Source organism: Tinamus guttatus, unplaced genomic scaffold (genome assembly GCF_059628265.1).
Source record: "Tinamus guttatus ecotype Peru unplaced genomic scaffold, ASM5962826v1 Tinamus_guttatus_pri_ptg000377l, whole genome shotgun sequence".
Taxonomy (NCBI): domain Eukaryota; kingdom Metazoa; phylum Chordata; class Aves; order Tinamiformes; family Tinamidae; genus Tinamus; species Tinamus guttatus.
Window position 1 is genome coordinate 1,464,484 of NW_028288911.1, and position 21,338 is coordinate 1,485,821.

At 44.0% G+C, this 21,338-nt stretch overlaps 1 protein-coding gene across 4 annotated transcripts in view; it reads right to left on the bottom strand.

The window, feature by feature from the left end:
* Positions 1 to 7,445: 7,445 nt before the first annotated feature.
* Positions 7,446 to 21,338, bottom strand: part of MAEA (macrophage erythroblast attacher, E3 ubiquitin ligase) — a 48,197-nt gene continuing 34,304 nt past the window's right edge. For all 4 annotated transcript variants that reach the window (XM_088530518.1, XM_088530516.1, XM_088530520.1 and 1 more), the window contains 5 exons: positions 20,439 to 20,515; positions 13,021 to 13,129; positions 9,181 to 9,314; positions 8,495 to 8,690; positions 7,446 to 8,037 (listed from right to left, as the gene is read on the bottom strand). In XM_088530518.1, coding sequence (XP_088386644.1) covers positions 7,942 to 8,037; positions 8,495 to 8,690; positions 9,181 to 9,314; positions 13,021 to 13,129; positions 20,439 to 20,515 — 612 coding nt within the window. In that variant the 3' untranslated portion in view covers positions 7,446 to 7,941. The remainder of the gene's footprint in view (positions 8,038 to 8,494; positions 8,691 to 9,180; positions 9,315 to 13,020; positions 13,130 to 20,438; positions 20,516 to 21,338) is intronic.

A 21,338-nucleotide genomic window follows, 5' to 3' on the forward strand; every position in this document is an offset into this window, starting at 1 on the left:
CCTTCCCTGTGTTATAGTTACCTTTCAACCACGCTCTGAATTCAAGGCCCTGTCGAGATTATCCAGGCAGTTCCTGGTCATTTTTTCTCCCATCCTCCAGAACAGTTACTACAGTGGCTGTTCCCTGTTCATGCAAGGCCAGAATAGCCAGGCTGGGTGGAACAACACGTGTTCCTCGTGCATCTTACCAGGGAGGAGTCCAAGGAGACCGTTTACTTGGGTTCTTTAACTTGCACACGCTTTGCTCACTTCTCTTTCTAGATTACTTAGTTTTCCTCAGCATATTTCCCTTCCCCATGTTAACAGCACCATCTTTAGTACGAGCAAAACTGAGATACGAGGGAGAAACTAGGCAGTTTTGCAGCGAGGTCTGGGTCTCTACCCGGCAATACACAACACGTTCCCCCGTTTGCTTCCTCTCACTTGCACACCCAATATCTGCAGCTATTTTAGTCTCTATGGAAGAAACCTCAGCTGGGTTTTTAGCAATTCTTAACTCTACCCTGACACCTTGTTTTTGAGTCATCACCACAAAAATGGCTCTCCTTGTTCAGCCTTGTCCAATTTGTTACCCCTACTATTTCTTGTTCTTTTTGTGGGCCTATTTACCTACAGCTGATTTTTTTCTGACTCAGGATACAGATCTCCGAAAATTTTACCATGAGCAGATAACAAGGTTTATGGTGAAACAAGGCACTCAAAATTGACTTAGCCAGTGAAGTTAACTAGCCAACAGCTAGCAAAGACAGGGGAAAACTTTCATTTTTTTAGACTAAGAACTTTCCTTTTCAATCTTAAGACACCAGACTGGAGTCACGAGTAGGTCTCAGTCAGCAGTAGTCTCTGGGGTCGAGGTTTTTCAATAACTAGCTCACACTGATGACTAATTTCTGCAAAAGCCAAGCGTAAAGCAGAACCGCTCTGGGTTGGTTCTGTGGCTGTCACGGCGGGAAGCCTTTCAGCGACCACATGCAGGGATCTAGCTCTGTAGCTTCCCACTCCCTCCTGCTGGACACGAGGGCAATTTGCTTTCCCCTGGCTATGTGTAAGAGGGGTTTATTCTACTTACAGAACCCACCCGGCTATAAGAGAATAGGTTAATAAAGAGTTAAGAACAGATTCTGATTCTCCGAGCATCCGAGATCTCATCTCAAAAAAAAAGTTAAAAAACAGTTAATTAAAAAGTTATTTAATGGGTCAATTCTCTAAAATAATAATTTAAAAAGTTGCCTTTCAGCATAGCTGGGAATTATACACATGGCAGAACTAACCTGATGCAAATAAAAACATATATCATTACTAGAGAAGAAAACTTGCCATCTATCTAATGACCAATTTGAAGATCAAATATTTGTTCATCTATCCTGATGCGCTGTGCTGGGCTTTTCTTGGTGCACTAACACAAAAAGTATGCACCTAGACTGCTAGAAAAACACTCCAAAGTGTTTTCCCTCTCAAGATGGGGATTATTTGTACCACATGCCTGAAGTCCTGCCACAGAAAAATCCCTCAGTGTTCAGAGCCAGGCAAGCCAAGAGCAACAGCCCTTAAGGTGGAATACGCGAGAGAACAGAACCCAAGCCTCTCCCCTTTCACAGTATGGGAAATTGTTCAATTCTAGACTAGTTCTTTGGACCACATCAAATAGAAGGGAAGGTTAAGGCAATTCTCAGGCTTGGGGTAACTGAGAACACTCAGTGGAACTTGCCTTGATCGTAGCTGGGACAAACTGTTGACTTCAACCAGGACAACACCGAAGATAAAATCCAGAGCCTCAAGTCCCCTTTCACTAAATTATTGGCAAGAGTGAGCAAAGCTCGCAGCAATTCAGTGTCACAGGGAGCATTGCTAATTTTTAGCTCACATTTTGAGGAGACAGTCTTCAGCTATTTCAAAAAGCCCCTCATCCTACAGGCAAAAACTTGCTCCCTTAATACATAAACGAATTGGTCTCACCGCGTCAAGCTCAGGGTATTGCCAGGCATCTATACAGTACATGTCATCCGTACGAAAAATAGGGAATTTCATCTGTAGTCGTCGATAGTCATTTTGCAATTGCTGCAAATGCAGTATTACCACTAATTCCCCAAGACGTACCTACAGCCGGCAGGCGCAGCTCAGCTCTGCAGAGCCGCATATGGCCACCCGTGGTTGCAGCGTCTACGTTTGCCTGGGCAAGGTCACGTAGGAGGCTCTCCCTCCTGCACGCCGGGACCTTCCTGCCTGCCGTAACGCAGGTTCCTGCTACAGCCTCCACCTGCTGAAGGCCTCTGTGGCGCTGCCCTACGTCCACCAATGTTACAAACCCCAACTCCCACAGGGAAGTTTTCCCACCCGCATGTGCAGGAATCAACGTCCTGCTGCTCTGGGAGACACAAGCGAGGCCAGAGCAGGCACGAGAACGAGAGGCTCCTTGGAGGTGCCCTTCCCAACACCACCCAGAGGGACACGCTGGCAGGCTGCCACAACCCATTACGAGTCCTGCTGCAATTAAAACAAGTGCTTCAAGCACCAGCTTCCAAAACAGGTAATCGGGACCACCAGGACAGGAGCAGTTCCCTCGGGCCCTGGGATAGCTCAGCACAGGGACTTGGCTCTCAGCTCAGCCCCAGGCCCACTGACAGGAGGGTGTCCTTAGGCAGAGGCTCAAGCACTGCCCCCTTCCCTTCCCAGACTTGCTTCTGGGCAAGCAAGGATCCTCCACCGTTCAGCCTAGGCCGTAAAAAGCAAAAAGGGATGAAATTTCAGGAAACCCCAACTCTAACCAGTACTTTATGAAGCAAAAACAACAATTTCCACATTCTGTGGTTTCCACATTTCTTCATGGCTGACAGGAAGTGATCTCCCTCTCCCTCATCCCTTTCAGACATTTCTGTAGAACAGGGAAGACTCTGAGGTTTCCATCCTCCGTGTTTTCCCTGTCTTGGTCCCCGCTCCTCTGCTGTCAGCCCCCAGCAAGGCAGACACACGTGCCCTGGGACGTCAGCGATGCCGCCCTCCCCAGCCACGTGCTCGCCCCACGGCGCAGAGGAGACTTCTCCCTTCTGCCACATCAGGGGGCAGGAGATGGTTAATGCTCAGCTGAGAGCAGATTACGCTCCACCTGCCCTCAGCAAACTGCTCTCTCAGGAACCAGCCTCTGCCTAAGAAATGCTGAGGGAAATAAACTTTGCCATCAGGAAGTGCAGGAGACCTTGTCTTTTCCAAAGTTACAGCTCTGCAATCTTCCAAATATACCTTTTCAGAAGCATCACTAGGTAAACTTACTGAAAATGGAGCATTTTAAGTCATAACTCTTCAAAAATCTCACTGGATTTACAGTTTCAGAGGGGCTGATACAGACTACAAATACGTAAACGGACTGTATATAAGTGCTGGACACCAACTGAAGCTGTCTGCAATAGGCTTTGTTCTTTCCTGGATGCACTCTGGGATGCATAAACCCCTTCCCTCTCCCCTAGAGGCAGTTTAACAGATCCAGGACATCAGATAATCTTCTAGGAAGTGACAGAAGAAAAAAAATGATCAAAGGTAGATTTCAGTGTCATCTTCATAAATGAAAAGTTTAAACCAAAAACAGGTATTCGCCTGAGATGAACACCTCTGTATCTCTACAGAATACCTCTATACACCTCTAATACTCGCCTCTATAAATCTGAAGAACAACATTTATGATTAAACCTTTTTTTTTAATTTTACAGAACACGTGAGAACATGTGGAAGTTGTTCCTTTTAAGAGAGACCCTTAAAAAACGGAAAAAATAAGTTTGTTTACATTTAAACACAAAGCAGCTTTCTAATTTTATATAATCAAGAAATGGAAAACAATTTTTATTAACATGTTTTACATTTACAATCTTTTATTAGCTAATCAACATCAACATGCAAAAATAAGCGCTAAATACAAACCTCTACAATATGGTTTTGTTTAAACTACAATGGTTTAATTCTCTTGAAAAGTCATAAGGATGTGTTCTGTAGTCATTAAAATCGAACTATTAGTTTCAGTAATGAATACTATTTAGACCCTAAAATTATGTAATCATCCTGCAAGGCATCTTCAGAAACTTCGCCCAACACTTAAGAATACCAGCTCATTTTCATGTGAGTACATTCTCAAAGCAAGAAATAAGGCAGTAGCACTAATGATTTCATATTGAACCCTATGCACATAACTAATAACTTTAGAAGGACTTTAACACTATGGTAGACTGGAAAAAGAACATTTAAACAAGCAGTGTACTTTGCCTGAAATGTTCTCAGTTTCTCTTGATATTTATGCAACCTCCTTAAATTATCTGTGTTTGGAAAGACTTCCTGCTCCTTCAAACCAGTCCCTAGTTGATCCTCCAGAGAAGCCAGTCTCGTGTCAGTGACCTCAGCATCTTCCCATGGAAATAAGTTACATGATACAGTTACAACTAGACAAGAAGGGGGAAGGGGAGTGTCACACAGACACGGCTAACAGCACTGTGCAGCCTAGGTCAGATGGCATCCAGCAGGAGTATGCTAGTGGGGAAGTGAGGATAGGAAATGATCATGGAGGGTCCTCTTTCACCCCTCCTGGGAAACCTGCGGGCTCAGTTGCTTCCCTGAAATGCCTGTACACCAATGCGCGAAGCATGGGGAATAAGCAGGATGAACTGGAGATCTGTGTGCGGCCCCAACGTCATGATCTCCTTGGAATCACAGAGACGTGGTGGGATAGCTCGCACAACTGGAGCGCTGCCATGGAAGGCTATGTGCTCTTTAGGAAGGACAGGCTGGGAAGGCGAGGTGGAGGAGTTGTTCTTTATGTGAGAGAGCAACTGGAATGCATGGAGCTCAACCTGGGAGTGGAGGATGAGCGAGTTGAGAGCTTGTGGGTAAGGGTTAAAGGGCAGGCTAATGTGGGAGACACTGTGGTGGGTGTCTGCTACAGGCCACCTGACCAAGACGAGGAGGTTGATGAGGCCTTCTATAGGCAGCTGGATGTTGCCTCACAGTCACAGGCCCTAGTTCTCATGGGGACTTCAACTACCCCAACATCAACTGGGAGGACAACACGGCCAGGCACAAGCAGTCCTGGAGGTTCCTGCAGAGCGTCGACGATAACTTTTTGACGCAGGTTGTGGAGGAGCCGACGAGGAGAGGTGGGCTACTGGACCTCGTGCTATCAAATAGGGAGGGACTTGTAGGAGATGTGAAGGTGGGGGGTAGCCTTGGCTGCAGTGACCATGAGTTGGTGGAGTTCAGGATCCCATCAGGAGGTGGCAGGGCTGTAAGCAGCCTTGCAACCATGGACTTCAGGAGGGCCAACTTTAGCCTCTTCAGAGACCTCCTCGGAACAATCCCATGGGCTAGAGCTCTAGAAGGCAGGGGGGCCCAAGAGAGCTGGTTAGTTTTCAAGCAGCACTTCCTCCATGCCCAGCAACAGTGCATCCCTGTGTGTAAGAAGTCAGGCAGAGAGGGCAGGAGACCTGTGTGGATGAGCAGGGAGCTTGTGGCAATGCTCAAGCAGAAGGCAGCGGTATACAGAATGTGGAAAAAAGGACAGGCCCCCTGGGAGAAATACAGGAACATAGTCAGGGAATGCAGAGAGGCAACAAGGAAAGCTAAGGTGTGGTTGGAACGCAATCTGGCAAGGGATGTTAAAAATAACAAGAAAAACTCTTCAAATACATTAACAGCAAAAGGAAGATCAGGGAAAACGTGGGTTCGCTGGTGAACGGGATGGGCACCCTGGTTCCGAATAACACAGAAAAAGCAGAGTTGCTGAATGCCTTCTTTGCTTCGGTGTTTACCAAGGGCAGCCCTTTAGAGCTCCAGGCCCTAAGGACAAGAGAAGAAGCCTGGGGAGAGGAAGACCTGCCCTGGGTAGAGGAAGATTGGGTCAGAGAGCACCTAAGGAACCTCGATAGCCACAAATCCATGGGCCCTGATGGGATGCACCCCAGAGTGCTGCGGGAGCTGGCGGATGTCATAGCTAAGCCGCTCTCCATCATCTTTGAAAGATCCTGGAGAACAGGGGAGGTGCCGGAGGACTGGAAGAAGGCCAATGTCACACCAGTCTTCAAAAAAGGCAAGAAGGACCCAGGCAACTACAGGCCTGTGAGCCTCACCTCCATCCCCGGAAAAGTGATGGAACGGCTCATACTGGCTGTTGTCTGTGGGCACATGGAGGACAAGAAGGTGCTCAGGAATAGTCAGCATGGATTCACCAAGGGGAAATCTTGTTTCACTATCCTGATAGCCTTCTACGATGGAATGAGCGGCTGGATAGACGAGGGGAGAGCGGTGGATGTCGTCTATCTCAACTTCATCAAGGCCTTTGACACCGTCCCTCACAACATCCTCCTGGGCAAGCTCCAGAAGTGTGGGATAGATGAGTGCACAGTGAGGTGGATTAGGAACTGGCTGGATGGCAGGGCCCAGAGAGTGGTGATCAGCGGTGCAGAGTCTAGTTGGAGGCCTGTAGCTGGTGGGGTCCCCCAGGGGTCAGTCCTTGGTCCAGTCCTGTTCAATTTATTCATCAATGACCTGGATGAAGGCACAGAGTGCTCCCTCAGCAAGTTTGCTGATGACACCAAACTGGGAGGAGTAGCCGATACCCCAGAGGGCTGTGCTGCCATCCAGAGGGACCTGGACAGACTGGACAACTGGGCGGTGAAAAACCTCATGCAATTCAACAAGGCCAAGTGCAAGGTCCTGCACCTGGGGAGGAATAACCCCAGACACCAGTACAGGCTGGGGACTGACCTTCTGGAGAGCAGCTCTGCGGAGAAAGACCTGGGTGTCATGGTGGACAAGTTGACCATGAGGCAGCAGTGTGCCCTCGTGGCCAAGAAGGCCAATGAGATCCTGGGCTGCATTAAGAAGAGCGTCTCCAGCAGGTCGAGGGAGGTGATCCTGCCCCTCTACTCAGCCCTGGTGAGGCCGCATCTGGAGTATTGTGTCCAGTTCTGGGCCCCACAGTACAAGAGGGATGTGGAGCTGCTGGAGAGAGTCCAGCGCAGGGCTACAAGGATGATCAGGGGCCTGGAACATCTGCCCTATGAGGAGAGGCTGAGGGAGCTGGGCCTGTTCAGCCTGGAGAAGAGAAGGCTGAGAGGGGACCTGATCAGTGTCTATAAGTACCTCAAGGGAGGCAGTGAGGAGGATGGTGCTGGTCTCTTTTCAGTGGTGGCCACCAACAGAACTAGAGGTAATGGCCACAAACTGAAGCACCAAAAGTTCCACAGGAACTTAAGGAAATTTTTTTTTAACAGTGAGAGTGACAGAGCCCTGGAACAGGCTGCCCAGAGAGGTTGTGGAGTCTCCTTCTCTGGAGATCTTCAAAACCCGCTTGGACGCAGTCCTGTGCCACGTGCTCTAGGTGACCCTGCCTGTGCAGGGGGGTTGGACTAGATGATCTCTAGACGTCCCTTCCAACCTTAAGCATTCTGTGATTCTATGATTCACGTTCAGGATTACTTCACGAGAGGATCATAAAGAAGGCAAAGAGGAGCTTAAAGGAGAATATTCTTGTACTGAAATCTTTGTTAACAAAAGGGTCTTGGACAATTGTGAAAAACAGGGAAGGAAAATGGATTTGATTTCATATTACTTGTAACTTTTCCCCCAGTGCAAGTGTCCATCTTTAAAGAAAGTTATCCTTTAGAAGATGAAGGTACTTTTGAGAAGAGTCCAATTTTTGACCTTATGTTACAAAACCTCAACAATCAAAATTTGTTTTTGTTTCTATTCAAGTACAAACTTAAGTCATAATTCCTCTCTTAAAGAGTGTTTATTGTTGCTCATTGATCTTTGGTCACAAGAAACAATAATGCCACCGACAGGTCTGATGCCCAAGGCGGCAGATTTTTGCTTCTTTGCCACACATTAAGGCCCCCCCTTTCCAGGGTATGCCAATATAGACTGTGTCAAACTCCAGCGGCACTTGAGCGGGTGTGTTTTACGGACCTACATGATGTAGACTTTCTCAGCTTGTGAGAAGTTGAAGACTTCTTTGGTTCTTGGGCAAATTACTTTGTCATCTTGACGAATAGAAAGCAGAGACTGAAAAAGAAACAAAGGCAAAAGATAAAATGCACAAGGGTAAATGCAAATCAAAGCATCATTTAACTGTTATTTGGGGAAAATATTTTGGGAGTGTGTGTGTTTTTTGTTTTTAATACAGGCACTGTAGTCTCAGGCCAGAATCCCTTTCCTGCAGAAGTTTCTCACTCTACATTTTCATGCTCCAGAATGGAAGATTTCCAGTGACATTTGAGATTGTTTTATAAATTCAGATATTCAGAGGCTTAAGGATCCATTTCACAGCAAAAAAATCCCAGTTAATTCTTAAGAAATTGTATAAGAACTAAGAAATTCTTATAATTAAGAAAAATATTAGAAGACACTTTGTTAATACAAAAATGTTTTTGATGCTTTTAAGTTTGACAAAAAGCTCTTATTTTGATATAGAAAGTTATGACAGCTATTCTGGATTTGAGTCACTGATTTAAACACTTACATTGTATCCGTAGACATATCCATTTGGTAGCATCATGGGAGGATTATTTTCGTTCATTACATCCCCTGAAATCTTGCAGACTAGTCGGGAGTTGGCACAATGTGCCATGGGCAGAGGCTGAGCCAGCTTGTTCAGGGATTTGCTACACACAGGGCAGTCTGGGTTTTTTGAACTCCCATCCTCTTTATAACACTGTCTGTTTAACAGCAAGTTAAAGAACAACACCACAGAATGGAGCAAGATGTAGTGTGTTAATACTGTACACTGGGAAAAGAGTTAACTGCAAAGAAGAAGTCATACAGTTCACAGAACTGCTGCATTCCAGTTTAATGGGCACCTATAAAAAAACAAATCAGGTGCTTTAGCTCTTTCAAGAAGGAGCAAGAATAAGCAGCAAGTGTCTAGTACCACCTATAGAAAGCTTCTGATTTGGAGCACATCAGTAGCATCAATCCTTCCTCAATACACCATGGTGTGGGGTAAATTCATTAAGCTTCAAGAGAGCCCACACTTTAATACCTAAATTTAACACAGCTGCCAATTGATACTCCATTTAAACAAGTTGTAAGCAAAAATATGCAAGTTTGAGATTTCCTCTTTGAGCTCTGAGGAGCATCTCAAAGAGAGGGGCAAGGAGGGAGAGGGACTTTTTTGCACTCAACAGTTTAATCGGCATTAAAGGATACGGTGTTTTTATAGCTGAAAGGCCTGCCTGGAGGGTTATAGTAAAAACAGAATTGTTTCCCAGCTGATGTAGTCTGTAGTTATCATATCTAAACTGTTGGATCAGCATTCTCCATCGAGCAGGGTCCAAGAGATCCTGTTAGGAAAAACACAGCTATAAGTTGTCTGCAGTGGAGTTGTCTAGGGAGAGTAGGGGGAGAGACTGAGGCGGTAACTGAGCACAATCCACAGGAGCGATTTGCAAAATAAAAACACGTGTGCTAGGTACCTAGACAGTACCATTTAATACTACTTTATTAGAAATATGCTCTAAATAAAGTTTCATACTTTACATACTCTAAGTCCTATACTTTATGAGCAGGTGCGTAAACCCAGGCAAGGTTATTGCTGGATTCAGTTGAGAACACTGGAGAACTTGCGAGGCAAAATTAGCATTGAGGAGAGTTTGCTTGAAAACCAGCAGAGCAGTAACACAGCCACGGGCACTTCTGCCTCCAGTTGGGCCAATTCTGCTTGATACCTATTGAGCTGTGCATACTGCAAATAGGTGTCACCGTTCTGTTTTCCCTGCGAGAGGGGGGTGGGATGGAGGGAGGAGAGAAGGTTTGAGAAGTTGGCTAGGCTAAAAGGAAAAGCTCAGCAGGCGTTTAAGGGAAAAAATCTTTAATATACATTGCAATGCTGCGGCTTACCTAAAAACAAGCAGCAGTAGTTGAAGTGGCTGATTTGAATGAAAACGAGAACTAAACCCACAGAAATTAAGGCTATTTTGAACACTAAAAAAATGCTGAGAGAAAGATCATATGAAAAACTAAGACCTCTTGAAAACACACCGGTTATGATGTGTGTGACAGGCAAAGCTCTATTCCTTTTTTTTCTGCTACCATCCCTTTTGCTTTGTATCCGTAACCCGCATCTCATTATGGGAAAACACTGTGTTGAGCTACCTTAAAAAAAAAAATCAGTATTATCAACTGTACCTGCTTTGAGGCATGTTTTTAATATATTATTATGTTTCTTAAGCAGGTTTTACAAGAAAAGTCATTGAAGGACTGAATTATTGGCAGACACACAGAATAGCAGCCTCAATTCCAAACACAAAGATCTTTGGGCACTGCTACAGCCGGGGTACGCACTAGTTTTTATGCCTCCCTTTTCGGTAGCTTGGCCCACCCTGCCTCGCTGTGGTTCTGTCGCCACCAAAAAAGGGATGAGAGCGGGAAGGGCTCCAGCGCTGCCTCCCACTGTAACCTCCACGCTGACATTCCTCCACTTCAGGAACACCCACGAGGTCTGTAAAACTGTCTCCCAAAAGTTTGTAAGATCATGATACATTTTGGGGGTACTTGATTTATAAAGGTCCCTTATCCTAACGTTACACATTAGCAGAAATATATTTAAGAGAAACTTGAAGTACCCAGCTGAAGCAGAAAGAGCTGACATGGAAAGAATCATGAAACTACATTTTGACAGCAACTGTCTGAAGAAGTAGAGAAATACTTGTCCATTCTCTCTGCCTTTCACCCCAGACTGAGCTAGCTAAACAGTGCTGAGAAGAGGCTCACGTGTAACTTGTAATTTTTAGCTGAGATTATGGAACTGTGGAAACCTCTACAAACAGAGACAATAAAACTACCGGACTAGGAGCAGCTCCCATTAAGTTGAGACCATCTGAGGAGAAAGGAACAGCTGCACCTCAGGTAAAGGAGCCTGGATATATTTTTTTGTGTGTGGAAAGTGGAATTACAGAGCTGAAAAGGGGGCTGAATATAAATGATGGATTTCAACCAATTAGCCACCCCCAAACACCCCCAAAAAAGAGGGAACGCAACCCTCTTCACCTACCAGGAATACCAGATCAGAGAAGGGAAAAACACACACACAAAAAACTTTTACCAGAAGGAAAACAAAACAAAACCACACATTAACTATTGTAAAGCAAGAAAAACAGCACGAAGAAAGAACAGTTGACATCAAGAGGGACAAATCCACAGGGAAGATGCAGAGGCAAAAGAAAAGAATTCTGGATGTAACATGGAATTTTTGGCCGACTTGTAAATACTCCAAAGCCCATGAGGAAAAGTGAGGCAAAGAATCCCCACACGAAGGCAGAGAGAAACGCGGACACGTTTCCTGCAGAAAGAACAAACGCGCCAGCCCCGCACGGCTCTGCCCCGCGGCCGCGCGGATCCGCGTTCCCGCCGGCTCTCCAGAAGGCGGGAACGTCACAGCCCTCCAGGATGAAGCTTTTCTGACCTCAAGGCAACTCCAAGGGAGAAGGGCCAGCCAAGAGGATCCATGGTAAGAGGTAAGTGCTGTTTATGATTACAAAAGCTCTACGACTGTCCAGTGCCCTGGTGAGAGGGTACACAAGCAGCAACTTGCTGTATGCCAGGTTCCAGAAATGCTAGGCGCAGCAAGACAAGTTTGTTGACAGGATGTCAAAAAACCCTTTTTTTTCCAACACCATTAAATACGTTTAACTACAGATGTTTTCTCCAAGTCCTGAGGGACAGGATGATGAGCAAGCAAAAGTTCAATTCACTGGTCATAGAAGATGCTTCCTCTCTCTGGTTAACAAAAATTGATTTTAGGGCTCATATGTTCAAACTATTTCTCAGAAATGTTAAAAGCTGTTTTAGAAGCCTCTTATGTTCACAACTTCTGGGAAACATGTTAAGGTATCTCCAAACGAGTCTGGACTCTATAATTCTCTGTGTAAGTGTTTATTAGAGGACTCCTAATATTACACAAAACCAGAAACTTTTAAAGCCAGATTTATAGTAAGCAGTAGGAAACTTGTTCCAGTAGGAGGCCTGTGTGTTAAACAATATCAGCATTTTCCACTCCTTGGAGTCTCTCAGTGAAACTCTCTCTCCAAACTAGCTCTTGGAGCAGAACACAGGATTTTTACTTCCTTCCTCTTTCACTAACCAGCAAAACCATCATGAGCTCTGCCTTCGTCTTTTGACACATCTGTGACTCCTACCTCACACCAAACATGACATCTGAGACAAAGAAATTCACATTTGTTCTGTTTCTTGCATTTTTCCCCCTCAAATACTATTAGCTTCATCATTAATTATTTAAAAACATATTTATACTGGCATGGCCATATATTGGCTCGACATTTTAGAAAATTCTTGTCCTGTTTTCTGCCAGTTCAATTACTATCTATCTTCCGCCTCCAAAGCCATGTAAACCAACGCACAGCACAGAATCTGAAGAGACAATTAGCACTGAACTATACTCAGCAGAAACAGCACAGAAAAAGCTACTAAGGGATTTTGTTCAAATCCAATTTGGGAAAAGTTACTGCCACCAATATCTACATTAGTCCGTATAATTCTAATGCACGAACACCTACCTTTAAGCATAGAAAATACTGCATTCAAATGGCTAAAAAACAACTTATGTTTCTTTATCCAAATCACAAGGCATATATTTAAAAAAACACAACTACGAATTGCTGTTCGTGCAGTCAGACCCCAGCCTGGCAGAGAGATCCGAACCGTCCCGCTGTTTCCCTGCGCTTCCCCATCTTGGTGCTGCATATCTGTGTTCCAGGCTCCATCCCAGAGAACTGTTTCCTGTATTGGTGGGAAGCCTGGCTCAGGGGAGCCCATCCATGACCTGCAAGATCCAATTGCTATAACCACTCAAATACTACATGGATTGACTGACAAAAAATGATTTGTTATTAAAATTGAGGACTTAAAAACAGAATTCAGAAAGCGTAATTAGGAAAACGTTTCATCTACAGAACTTTTCTTTTTATTCTCCTAAGCAAAAAGCCTATTTTAGTATTCTACTGTATCACTGGGCTTTAAGCATAAACGTACCTTATAGGGGGAGATATGAGTATCCGAAGGAAAAGCCAACATTCCCATCACTTGTCGAACTTCATCCAGCTGGCTTCCCTCAGCCTGACTGAAATGCTTTCTTGCATGTCTGAAATGCACAATTTAGAAACAATTTTATATCTAATAGTGGTCTATGTGCATTAAGTTTTTCGAATTATACAAAACTTCTAAGAGCAGCTTGGTACTCAACACACATAATCCATAGGGCTACTCATTTTAAGGGCTTGAGAAGTCTGCCCTGTGAATGTGAACACAAGGGCAAGAATGACTTTAAATGTCAGCAGTTCTACACTAATTTCTTTGGTACCAGAACTTCCTACTATAGCATGGAGTCTTCTACAAAAATACTGTATTCTTATTGAAAGCTTCATCTACAACTAGGATGACAGATTATTAGAATAAATGTCTTGGCTTATGCAAGCTCAGGGTAGTGCAATGATTCCTTCTGCAGGCATTTACAAGCAAGAGAAGCGGGGTCTTGTAGTCAGAGATCTCATACCTTTAAACACTCAAACCACCCAGTGATGATCTACCTCGCTTACACTGACATTTGAGACTGTCTACTTTTGAATAAGTGATCTTCTGGTATGAGGTAGAAGATAATGTCAATTCCTGTGCAGAATACAATAAACTGCAGGGTTATGTATTTAAAAACACCAAAAAACCCCCACAAATGCAACAGACACACAAAACAAAAATGTCACTCACAACTTCCTAAAAACAGTACAAAAATAAGTAGAACTTCATTACAAGCTTTTGTACTTTAACACAGACAGATAAGAAACACATATGAGGTGAACATTTGAATATTAAAAAAGGGGCAGAATTACTAAAAATGTATTCAAAGCAAAATGGGGAATTTTAGTATTTATTTCCTGATAATTAATAAGCAACCCGAGAATTATTATGCAAGTTACAGAAGACATTGACTGCTTTAAAAACCTGTATGAAAGCTTCCCCTGTGAGGTCATCTCAAGATGAATTTTTAAGCTGGATTTTAAGTGCAAGTTTAAAGGTGAATAACACTTCAAATTCAGAAGCGAGCTGCAGAAGAGACCTCGAGCCTTTCGACTGCAGGACTGGTTCAGCATTTCTGCCAAAAGCCCCCTTGTCAGCACGTCAGAATCACAGAATGGTTGAGGTTGGAAGGGACCTCTAGAGATCACCTAGTCCAAGCCCCGGCTGTCACGTAGCAGATTAAGGAAGGACTGCACTGAACTTGCCATTATATAAAAATAGAAAGTTCTTTTGTGCCGCATCCCCCCCAGTTTGTGAGGAAGACACTGCGTCTGCACAAACACCTAGCAGAAAGATTATTGCCTTAAGTGTTGTTTACATCTCTTGAAAATTTTATATTAGTTTCAGAAACACTCAGTATTCCTCAATTGTTTACTTTATGAGATGGGTTAAAGAAAAAAAAAAAGTAGGTAGTTCTATTTTCTGGTTTTAAGTAGCGCTACCGTGGCTGACCAGGTCATCGATACCGTGAGAACAGTTTCTGTAGCAGCATTTCCATATTCCAGTTTCCTCTCCCACCCAGGCCAGGAAGCAATGAGGGTTATGGAGGAACAGACCGTTTCCACCCAGCTTCCTACTCTGCGTGAGCAATTTGGGAATGTCAGTACTGCGCTCTGGGTGATGCCTGTGCTATGAGAGCGTAAGGACAAAATGTGGGGCTTGAGAGAAGGGCCCAGGCAGCCCAAACGCACCTGGAAGGAGCTGAAACAAGCGCTAGTGGAAGGGTGCACAGGACAGCAATAGCTGCAATAGCTATTTGAAAGAAATCCTGGACAAAGTAAGATTTCAGGCCAACCAGCAAAAAAAAACAACCTATCCTGCTAGATGTGCATGCGTGAGCAATGGGAAAATTAAAATCTCTTATTTGCCCATATGCCTTTACTTATAGTTCCCCTTTTCATTCAGCCAATTCTGTCTTCTCCAGGACTTAGTTAACATTTTATGCTCTTCTCCAATCTGTGACAGCAGTGGAAGCCTAAAATGTCACAGAATGTGACCATTTTTTGTAGCTTTTTTTCTTTTTTTTTTTTTTTTTTTTTTTTTTTTTTTTTTTTTTAAAGCAGAAGACACAGCTATGCATGGAGCAGAACCCAAAAGGCACATAACCACTGCTTCATGTATCATTTCTGAAGGACCAAAAACCCGGCATTTTGCCTAAGGTGAAGTGTCTTCTCCTCTCCACAAGTTTATTTTGCAGATGTCTAAGGACAGGACTGCACTTCATCACTTCATCTACTTCCCACTAATTTTTCTGCCATCAGCTGCAGAAAGATCACTATCAATACTTTATTTCACCCATCATTCGAGTGAAAGGAGGTGTCTGGCCACCAATTTCAGGAGCCCCCATGGCTGCAGACAGCTTCACTTGAAAGGCAGCACTGCATGACTTTAGCCTGGTGTCTCCTCTAGTGACAGCTTCCCAAGGAGCAAAGGGGAACAGTGCCCCGATTTTCCTCAAATTTGGGAAGGGCAGATTCTAACTGAAGGCTCTCAAAGTGAAACTCTTCTAGATGGGAAGAGTTACCACATATGTTTAAAAACAACTATAATTTGTGCTCTACCTCCTCCTGCAGAGGAGGTGTATTCTGAAGACCCGCTGTGGTCAGAGAAACGTGTAGCCGTGTTTCTCAGCTTCCCTTGCGGGTGGAGGGGCCCTGACCCCGCGCTGTTTCTGCGGGTCTGTCGCTGCCGCCGATGCAGCGGGGCAGCAGAGCACCCGGCTGAGCAGCCTGCAACACCAGGGAGAAGGTGGCAAGTTGTATTTTTCCAAATCCCAGAGCAATTCTGCAAGCTCTGGAGGGCCAGAGTCTACTCTTACTTGTTTGAAATAGCTGTTTCTCCAACCTAAAGAGGTACAACGAACATATACTGTGTTTGACGGATGCAAGAGAAAAGATTTTTATAAAAACTTTAGAATTCATAATCTACTTCCTGGTATGGGTACAACACACGAACAAAAAACAAAGAGTTTGCCTTTTACATGAGGATATTTATCAGAAAGCAGCAATAACTGAGCACGAGCAGAAGGTGCTAGCCGGGAAGGGCTCTGTCCTTCCTGCTCAGCTACCCCCTGAGCACCTTCATCCCAACGACCACCGTGACTCCTAGGAAAGTGTCTCCAAGCTTTGGATACTTCCCCAGCTGTTCAAACCAAACCCAAACTAAATAAAACCGAGACCCAAGAGATAATGGGGAAAGAAGCTGGATATGTTCACCCTTATAGGGGGGAAGTTTACTGAAGTGAACGGACTGTCCCCCTTTTCTCCTTCTCCACACCATCACCGACTACTTTTGTTGACCCTTTTTATCCTTTATTTTCCAAGAACAAATAAATCCACACGGTGTCTTGTTAAGCTTTAAGCTAAGAACCTGTTATGCTTCTTTGCCATCCTATAAAAGCAAGTCAGGAGAACCCTAGCGGTTTTTCACAACAAAATTAAAGCCTCAAAAGTGTGAAATAAATGTCATTGTTAATTCTCTGTCACTGCAACATGCAACAGGTAGTGGCTCTGAAGAGGAGACTGCAGGAATTAAAAGCTGAGTGTATTGGGCTAAACTTTGTGACGCACTTCAGTGCAGTAAGTGAAATTCATGCTTAGTATTAAGCAAATAATTTGGGTATATGTTCCCAAAACTTGCACTTTTCAGATCACTCCAGTAAGCTACCTTAGAGCAAGGTCAGTTTGCACCCATCATATAGTAAAAAGCTACAGAAATGCAAACACTGCTATTAAATGAGATATATATTTTTAAAGCTCACATCAATTTTATCCTAAAAGCAATATGTCACTTTAGAGCTCCTCAGCAGGCAGTAGGCAAAGCTTTCAAACTTATTTAAACACCAGCTGCGTTTCAACAAAATGTCAGCTCTGCGAGTCCCACTCATACAGGAAACTACTTGGTAAACAGCCTCTTTCTCTGCTTTCTAATGGATGCCTGACCTATTTATTGCACCACGGACACAATACTGAAAGAATCCTGCTGCAGGCACTTAACAGAAGCCAGCTAATAAAAACACAAGTTGCAATGGATTGCTAGAAGCGAAGAGATTTATGCTACACCTTCCTAGAACGTACCCCCTTATTCATCACGTACTTAGAGTAGAAGGAAACAGCAAAAATATGAACATTTGCTGTGTTCTTTAAAGGGAGCATTGAGATGCTAAACTCAGAATGTGCTTGAATTCATTGAATATGAATTAATTCTGTTAAAAGGAGAGAGTTAGGATACAGAAAAACTTCTGTAGCTCCTTCTCATTTATTTTGCAGATTTAAAAAAGTATATATCAAAGCAGTGCTATTTTCACTTGAAAGTTATAACTGCCAAACAAAAATATTTGGCTGACTGAATTTCAACAGATATGTGGAGTATAAATGTTCCATCTCTAGTAACATGTAGTATTTGGGATCTATATAAGAATTCAGATTGTATGTAGGAACAGTAGATTTTAAATCAAAGACTACCTCTATATGTTTTGACTACCACCTTTGGGAAGAAAACTCTAAAGATGAAATAACCATAAAGCAATGAAAGGCCATGACAGTACAGGTGACTCCACCCCAGGAGGGCTGGCTCCTGAAATAACGAGGGTGACAACTGCAAGTATTACTAGTTCTGTTGTGGGAAAAGGAAACAAGTTTCCAGCAGCAACAATAAAATGCAGAATGACCTTATCCACTCTGTCCCAGTTCTCAGCCCATCTCCTTACTCCCGCTCTGCCCCTGCCCTCTGGTTTCCAAGCTACACAAGGAAGCTGCGGCTCAAAGAAAATAAGTTTAGAGCAGCAGCTACTCATTTTTAAGATGCATGACTGCACAGTTGGCAAAGAAGCCAAATTAGCAGACAATAAAGCCAAGTAGCACAAAGGCTGAGTATTCACAGGGCAGAAAGAGCATCGTGGGCTGCAGAAGACAGATCAAGCAGTTGAGCATCTTTCATCCTTCTCGTAAATAAATTCCTCAGCACGCAAAGGGCCTAGCAAAGGGCAAGTGCAAATACCTAAACGGTAGCACAGAGCAAAAACCACCTTAAGGTCTCTACATGCTGGAATGAGCTGCCACTCATGGAGCCGCACACGTGCATGAAGTGTGAACAGAAGGGGGTTTAGGGGCAACTAGGGCAAGGCAGGGAAGCCAGCACCAGGTCTGAACCGAGTAAGGAGGAACAACTGGCAACAGCCAACAGGGCAAGGTGAGTGATTTTGGGAGCTGTTGGGATCAGACTGGCTCTTCTACGTACTTGTACTGCCTCCTCTTTTTCATGTTTTTAACTAGGCTTTCTCAGCCACCGCAACCGTTGCTTACCCATACCCTCTTTATGGGATACCAATTGCATTTTTTGATAGACTGACAGTAATTTCAATGGGTATTAACTATTAGAATTTGATATTGAAGCCATGCCCTACCATAAAAACAAGCATTGTGTTCTTCATCTTACTCTTGAGCTACTCTCTTTACCCTTACTATTGCTCTATGTGCCACCACTGAAGCACCACAGATTCACTGGGTCTAATTCAATGTGAATTCCTCCACAGTCTGTACGTAAAAGAGCCCTAAAACTGACTGACACACTATGTTTCCAGCTCATAATTTTACTGTTAGCATAATATTGCCTTTCTTCCCCTCCCTCTTCTCCAAAGTAAGTCTTTAATTAAAATGCTAAAACCCTGTAATGATCTTGGAGAGGACAGGTAATCTTCCATTGATAAAAAAGTTTCTAACAGGACCTATAGGCATTCCAGAGTCTACCTCTGCTCCAAACCAATCTCAAACAAGTCATGCAATTCTCTGTAGTGAACAAGTAAACTAGGAGAACATAGGCTGAGAAATACTTTGAATTAGGAGCAATATTCCCCAGAAGGTTAATACTTGTAGGGAGATTCAAATCCACTTATATGGGATCACCTAGACTGCTCTTAGAAAGTCTGCATCTCGGCTTTGCTTCATTCCTTCCCTCCTGCACGACGCTATGAGCGGGGAGCAGCAGAGAGAGAATGCAGCAAAGGGCCAGGCATGGGGTGGTTGTCACCTGTCAGATACACCATGACTGCCCAGAAGAGCCTGGCTGCAGGGAGACAGCAGCCCGCAGCGGCACAGTGAAACAAGGACGGGCCAGAACAGAAGTCACTTGGCTTTCTTTTCTAGGCAAGGTCAGTCACCTGGTTTGTCCTGAAGAACGTTCTACACCCGAAAGTGGGGACTGAGCGAGCTGGCAGTCTGCACCTGCGTGACGATACTTGCGTCTCTACAGCTCTGTGCTTGTCTGAACAGGGAGCAGCCTCCTGCCTGTGTCAGCAATATACAGAGAGCACCAAGGATGGCTTTAGGAGGGAGTTGCACTGACAGCTTCGATGTAAAGCTGTCTGAAACACTAAGCAGCAACTGTGTTATCACTAGAAAGCATCAGCCAAGCAATAGATCTTGCCATAGACTTTGTCATGCGGCCGTGTTTAAATGTTCTTACAAACTAGAAGCTGCTGCAAATTCCCCTCGGCCCTGCCCCGCGTGAGCTCCTCTTCCTCAGCCACCTGCCACCTCCTTTGTGGTGCTCAGGAGAATCCTCAGCACCTTTGGCAAAGCTGGTATTCAAGTTTCCCTCATTTCCGCACAAATGTTTTTCTGTGTTATCCTGGAACATTATCCTAGTACCTTAAATCAGGACCACTAACAAGCAGAAATTGCTTCATGCACTGATATTATAAGCTGAGCAATTAACTGTCTTGTGGTTGGAGTCGGGCTGTAATTAGGTCTGACTCCAGTAGCTCCCAACTCATCCCCTTGGCGGGATTCCTATTCCCTTGCCAGGGCAGGAGGGGTTCAGAGAAACACTGAGCCGGTTTATTGGGGGCAAGGGAGGAGTGCAGGGGAAAACATAACATAGCCACCCCGGCAGAGCAGACAATACAGAGCTTCAAAGTATCCATTCAATGCAAAAGGTAAATCTCCAGATTAACATTTCATCAAGCTTTAGATGTTTTAATTAAACAGCAATGAAAGAAGACAGAAGCTACCTGCACCTTTGCACCTTTTGAAAATTACTTAAGGGTAAGTATGGTCATTACATTGTATGCCACCAGAAAATAAGTTTATGCATATACATTATGTTTTGTAGAACAGCTCAACTTTTAAACCTTTGATGTTGAAGAATATTAAAAAAAAATGGAGATTTTCAGTGAAAACAATTTTAAAAAGGTGCACCTGGAATGATGTCATGCCTTTAAATATTCTACCCCAGCTTAATCCAAAGACTGATCACAGCAATGCTAGCAAGATCCTCTGCTGCAGAGGAGCTTCTGGGTGCTGCAATAAGTCACATGTTTCTAATGAAGCATAATAGCATCTGGTTAAGAAAATCGTTTGGTAAGCATCCTAATTTCATACCTCACAGCATCCAGTCTCTTGTTCTGTCGAATGAGTTCAATGAACTCCTGAATCCTTAGGCTGAACTCCAGACAGCTCTGAGATTAAAGACAAGAACGGGTCTTAGATGGTGCCAAAACTGCACTGCACAGCAGGTTATGTATGTAAAGTACTAGGTGTGCACAACAAAAAAGAAATCAGTGTTAATAACATGCAGTCTTGTTTGCTTGCTTTTAGGTATTCATGCAAAAGAAGCTGAAATGCTGATTTAACGGATAAGGCATTGGCACAGAATTCCCAAAAGCAAACAAAACATTCCTCCTCTTGCCTCCTTCACAATTTCAACATTTAACAAGGATTGACCTTTTCCTAGTGACTCAAAGCATCCTCATCTGGGATGCAGGTGAGAATTACAACGGGGTCCTTTGTACTCTCATACAATTTAAAGCAGCAGAATCAACAGGAGTTTGGGGCAAGGTGACAATTCAGACAAGAGAGGTCTATGAATGAGGCTGCAGGGAAGAAGTCTTTGAATAGGAGCTGAAAACTCCCCCGTATTAACAAAAAGGAGCCCGGAGCTGAGGTTGCTGCAGGCCCCTCCCCACTCCTTTCCCTCTAACTTCTTTCTTTCTCTTCTTGTCAAGCCTAGAAGCCATGTGGGAACAAACCTCAAAAAACACGAAAACCAAGGGGCATTTACCTGGAAAAAGGTAAAATTTGAAGCCTAATGAAGTTGACAGTGTCCCTTTAAATCAAATTCCATCACCAGTTCACAAAAGTTTATTAAAAAAAACTTTGAATATGTGGAATTAAAAAGAAAAAGTCTCTCCCCCCATAAAAGAACAAGTCACTTTGCTTCTTTATAGGGACACAGTCAACTGTTTTCTTACCTCAAATAAAAAACCACAAAGTCTTCTGGCT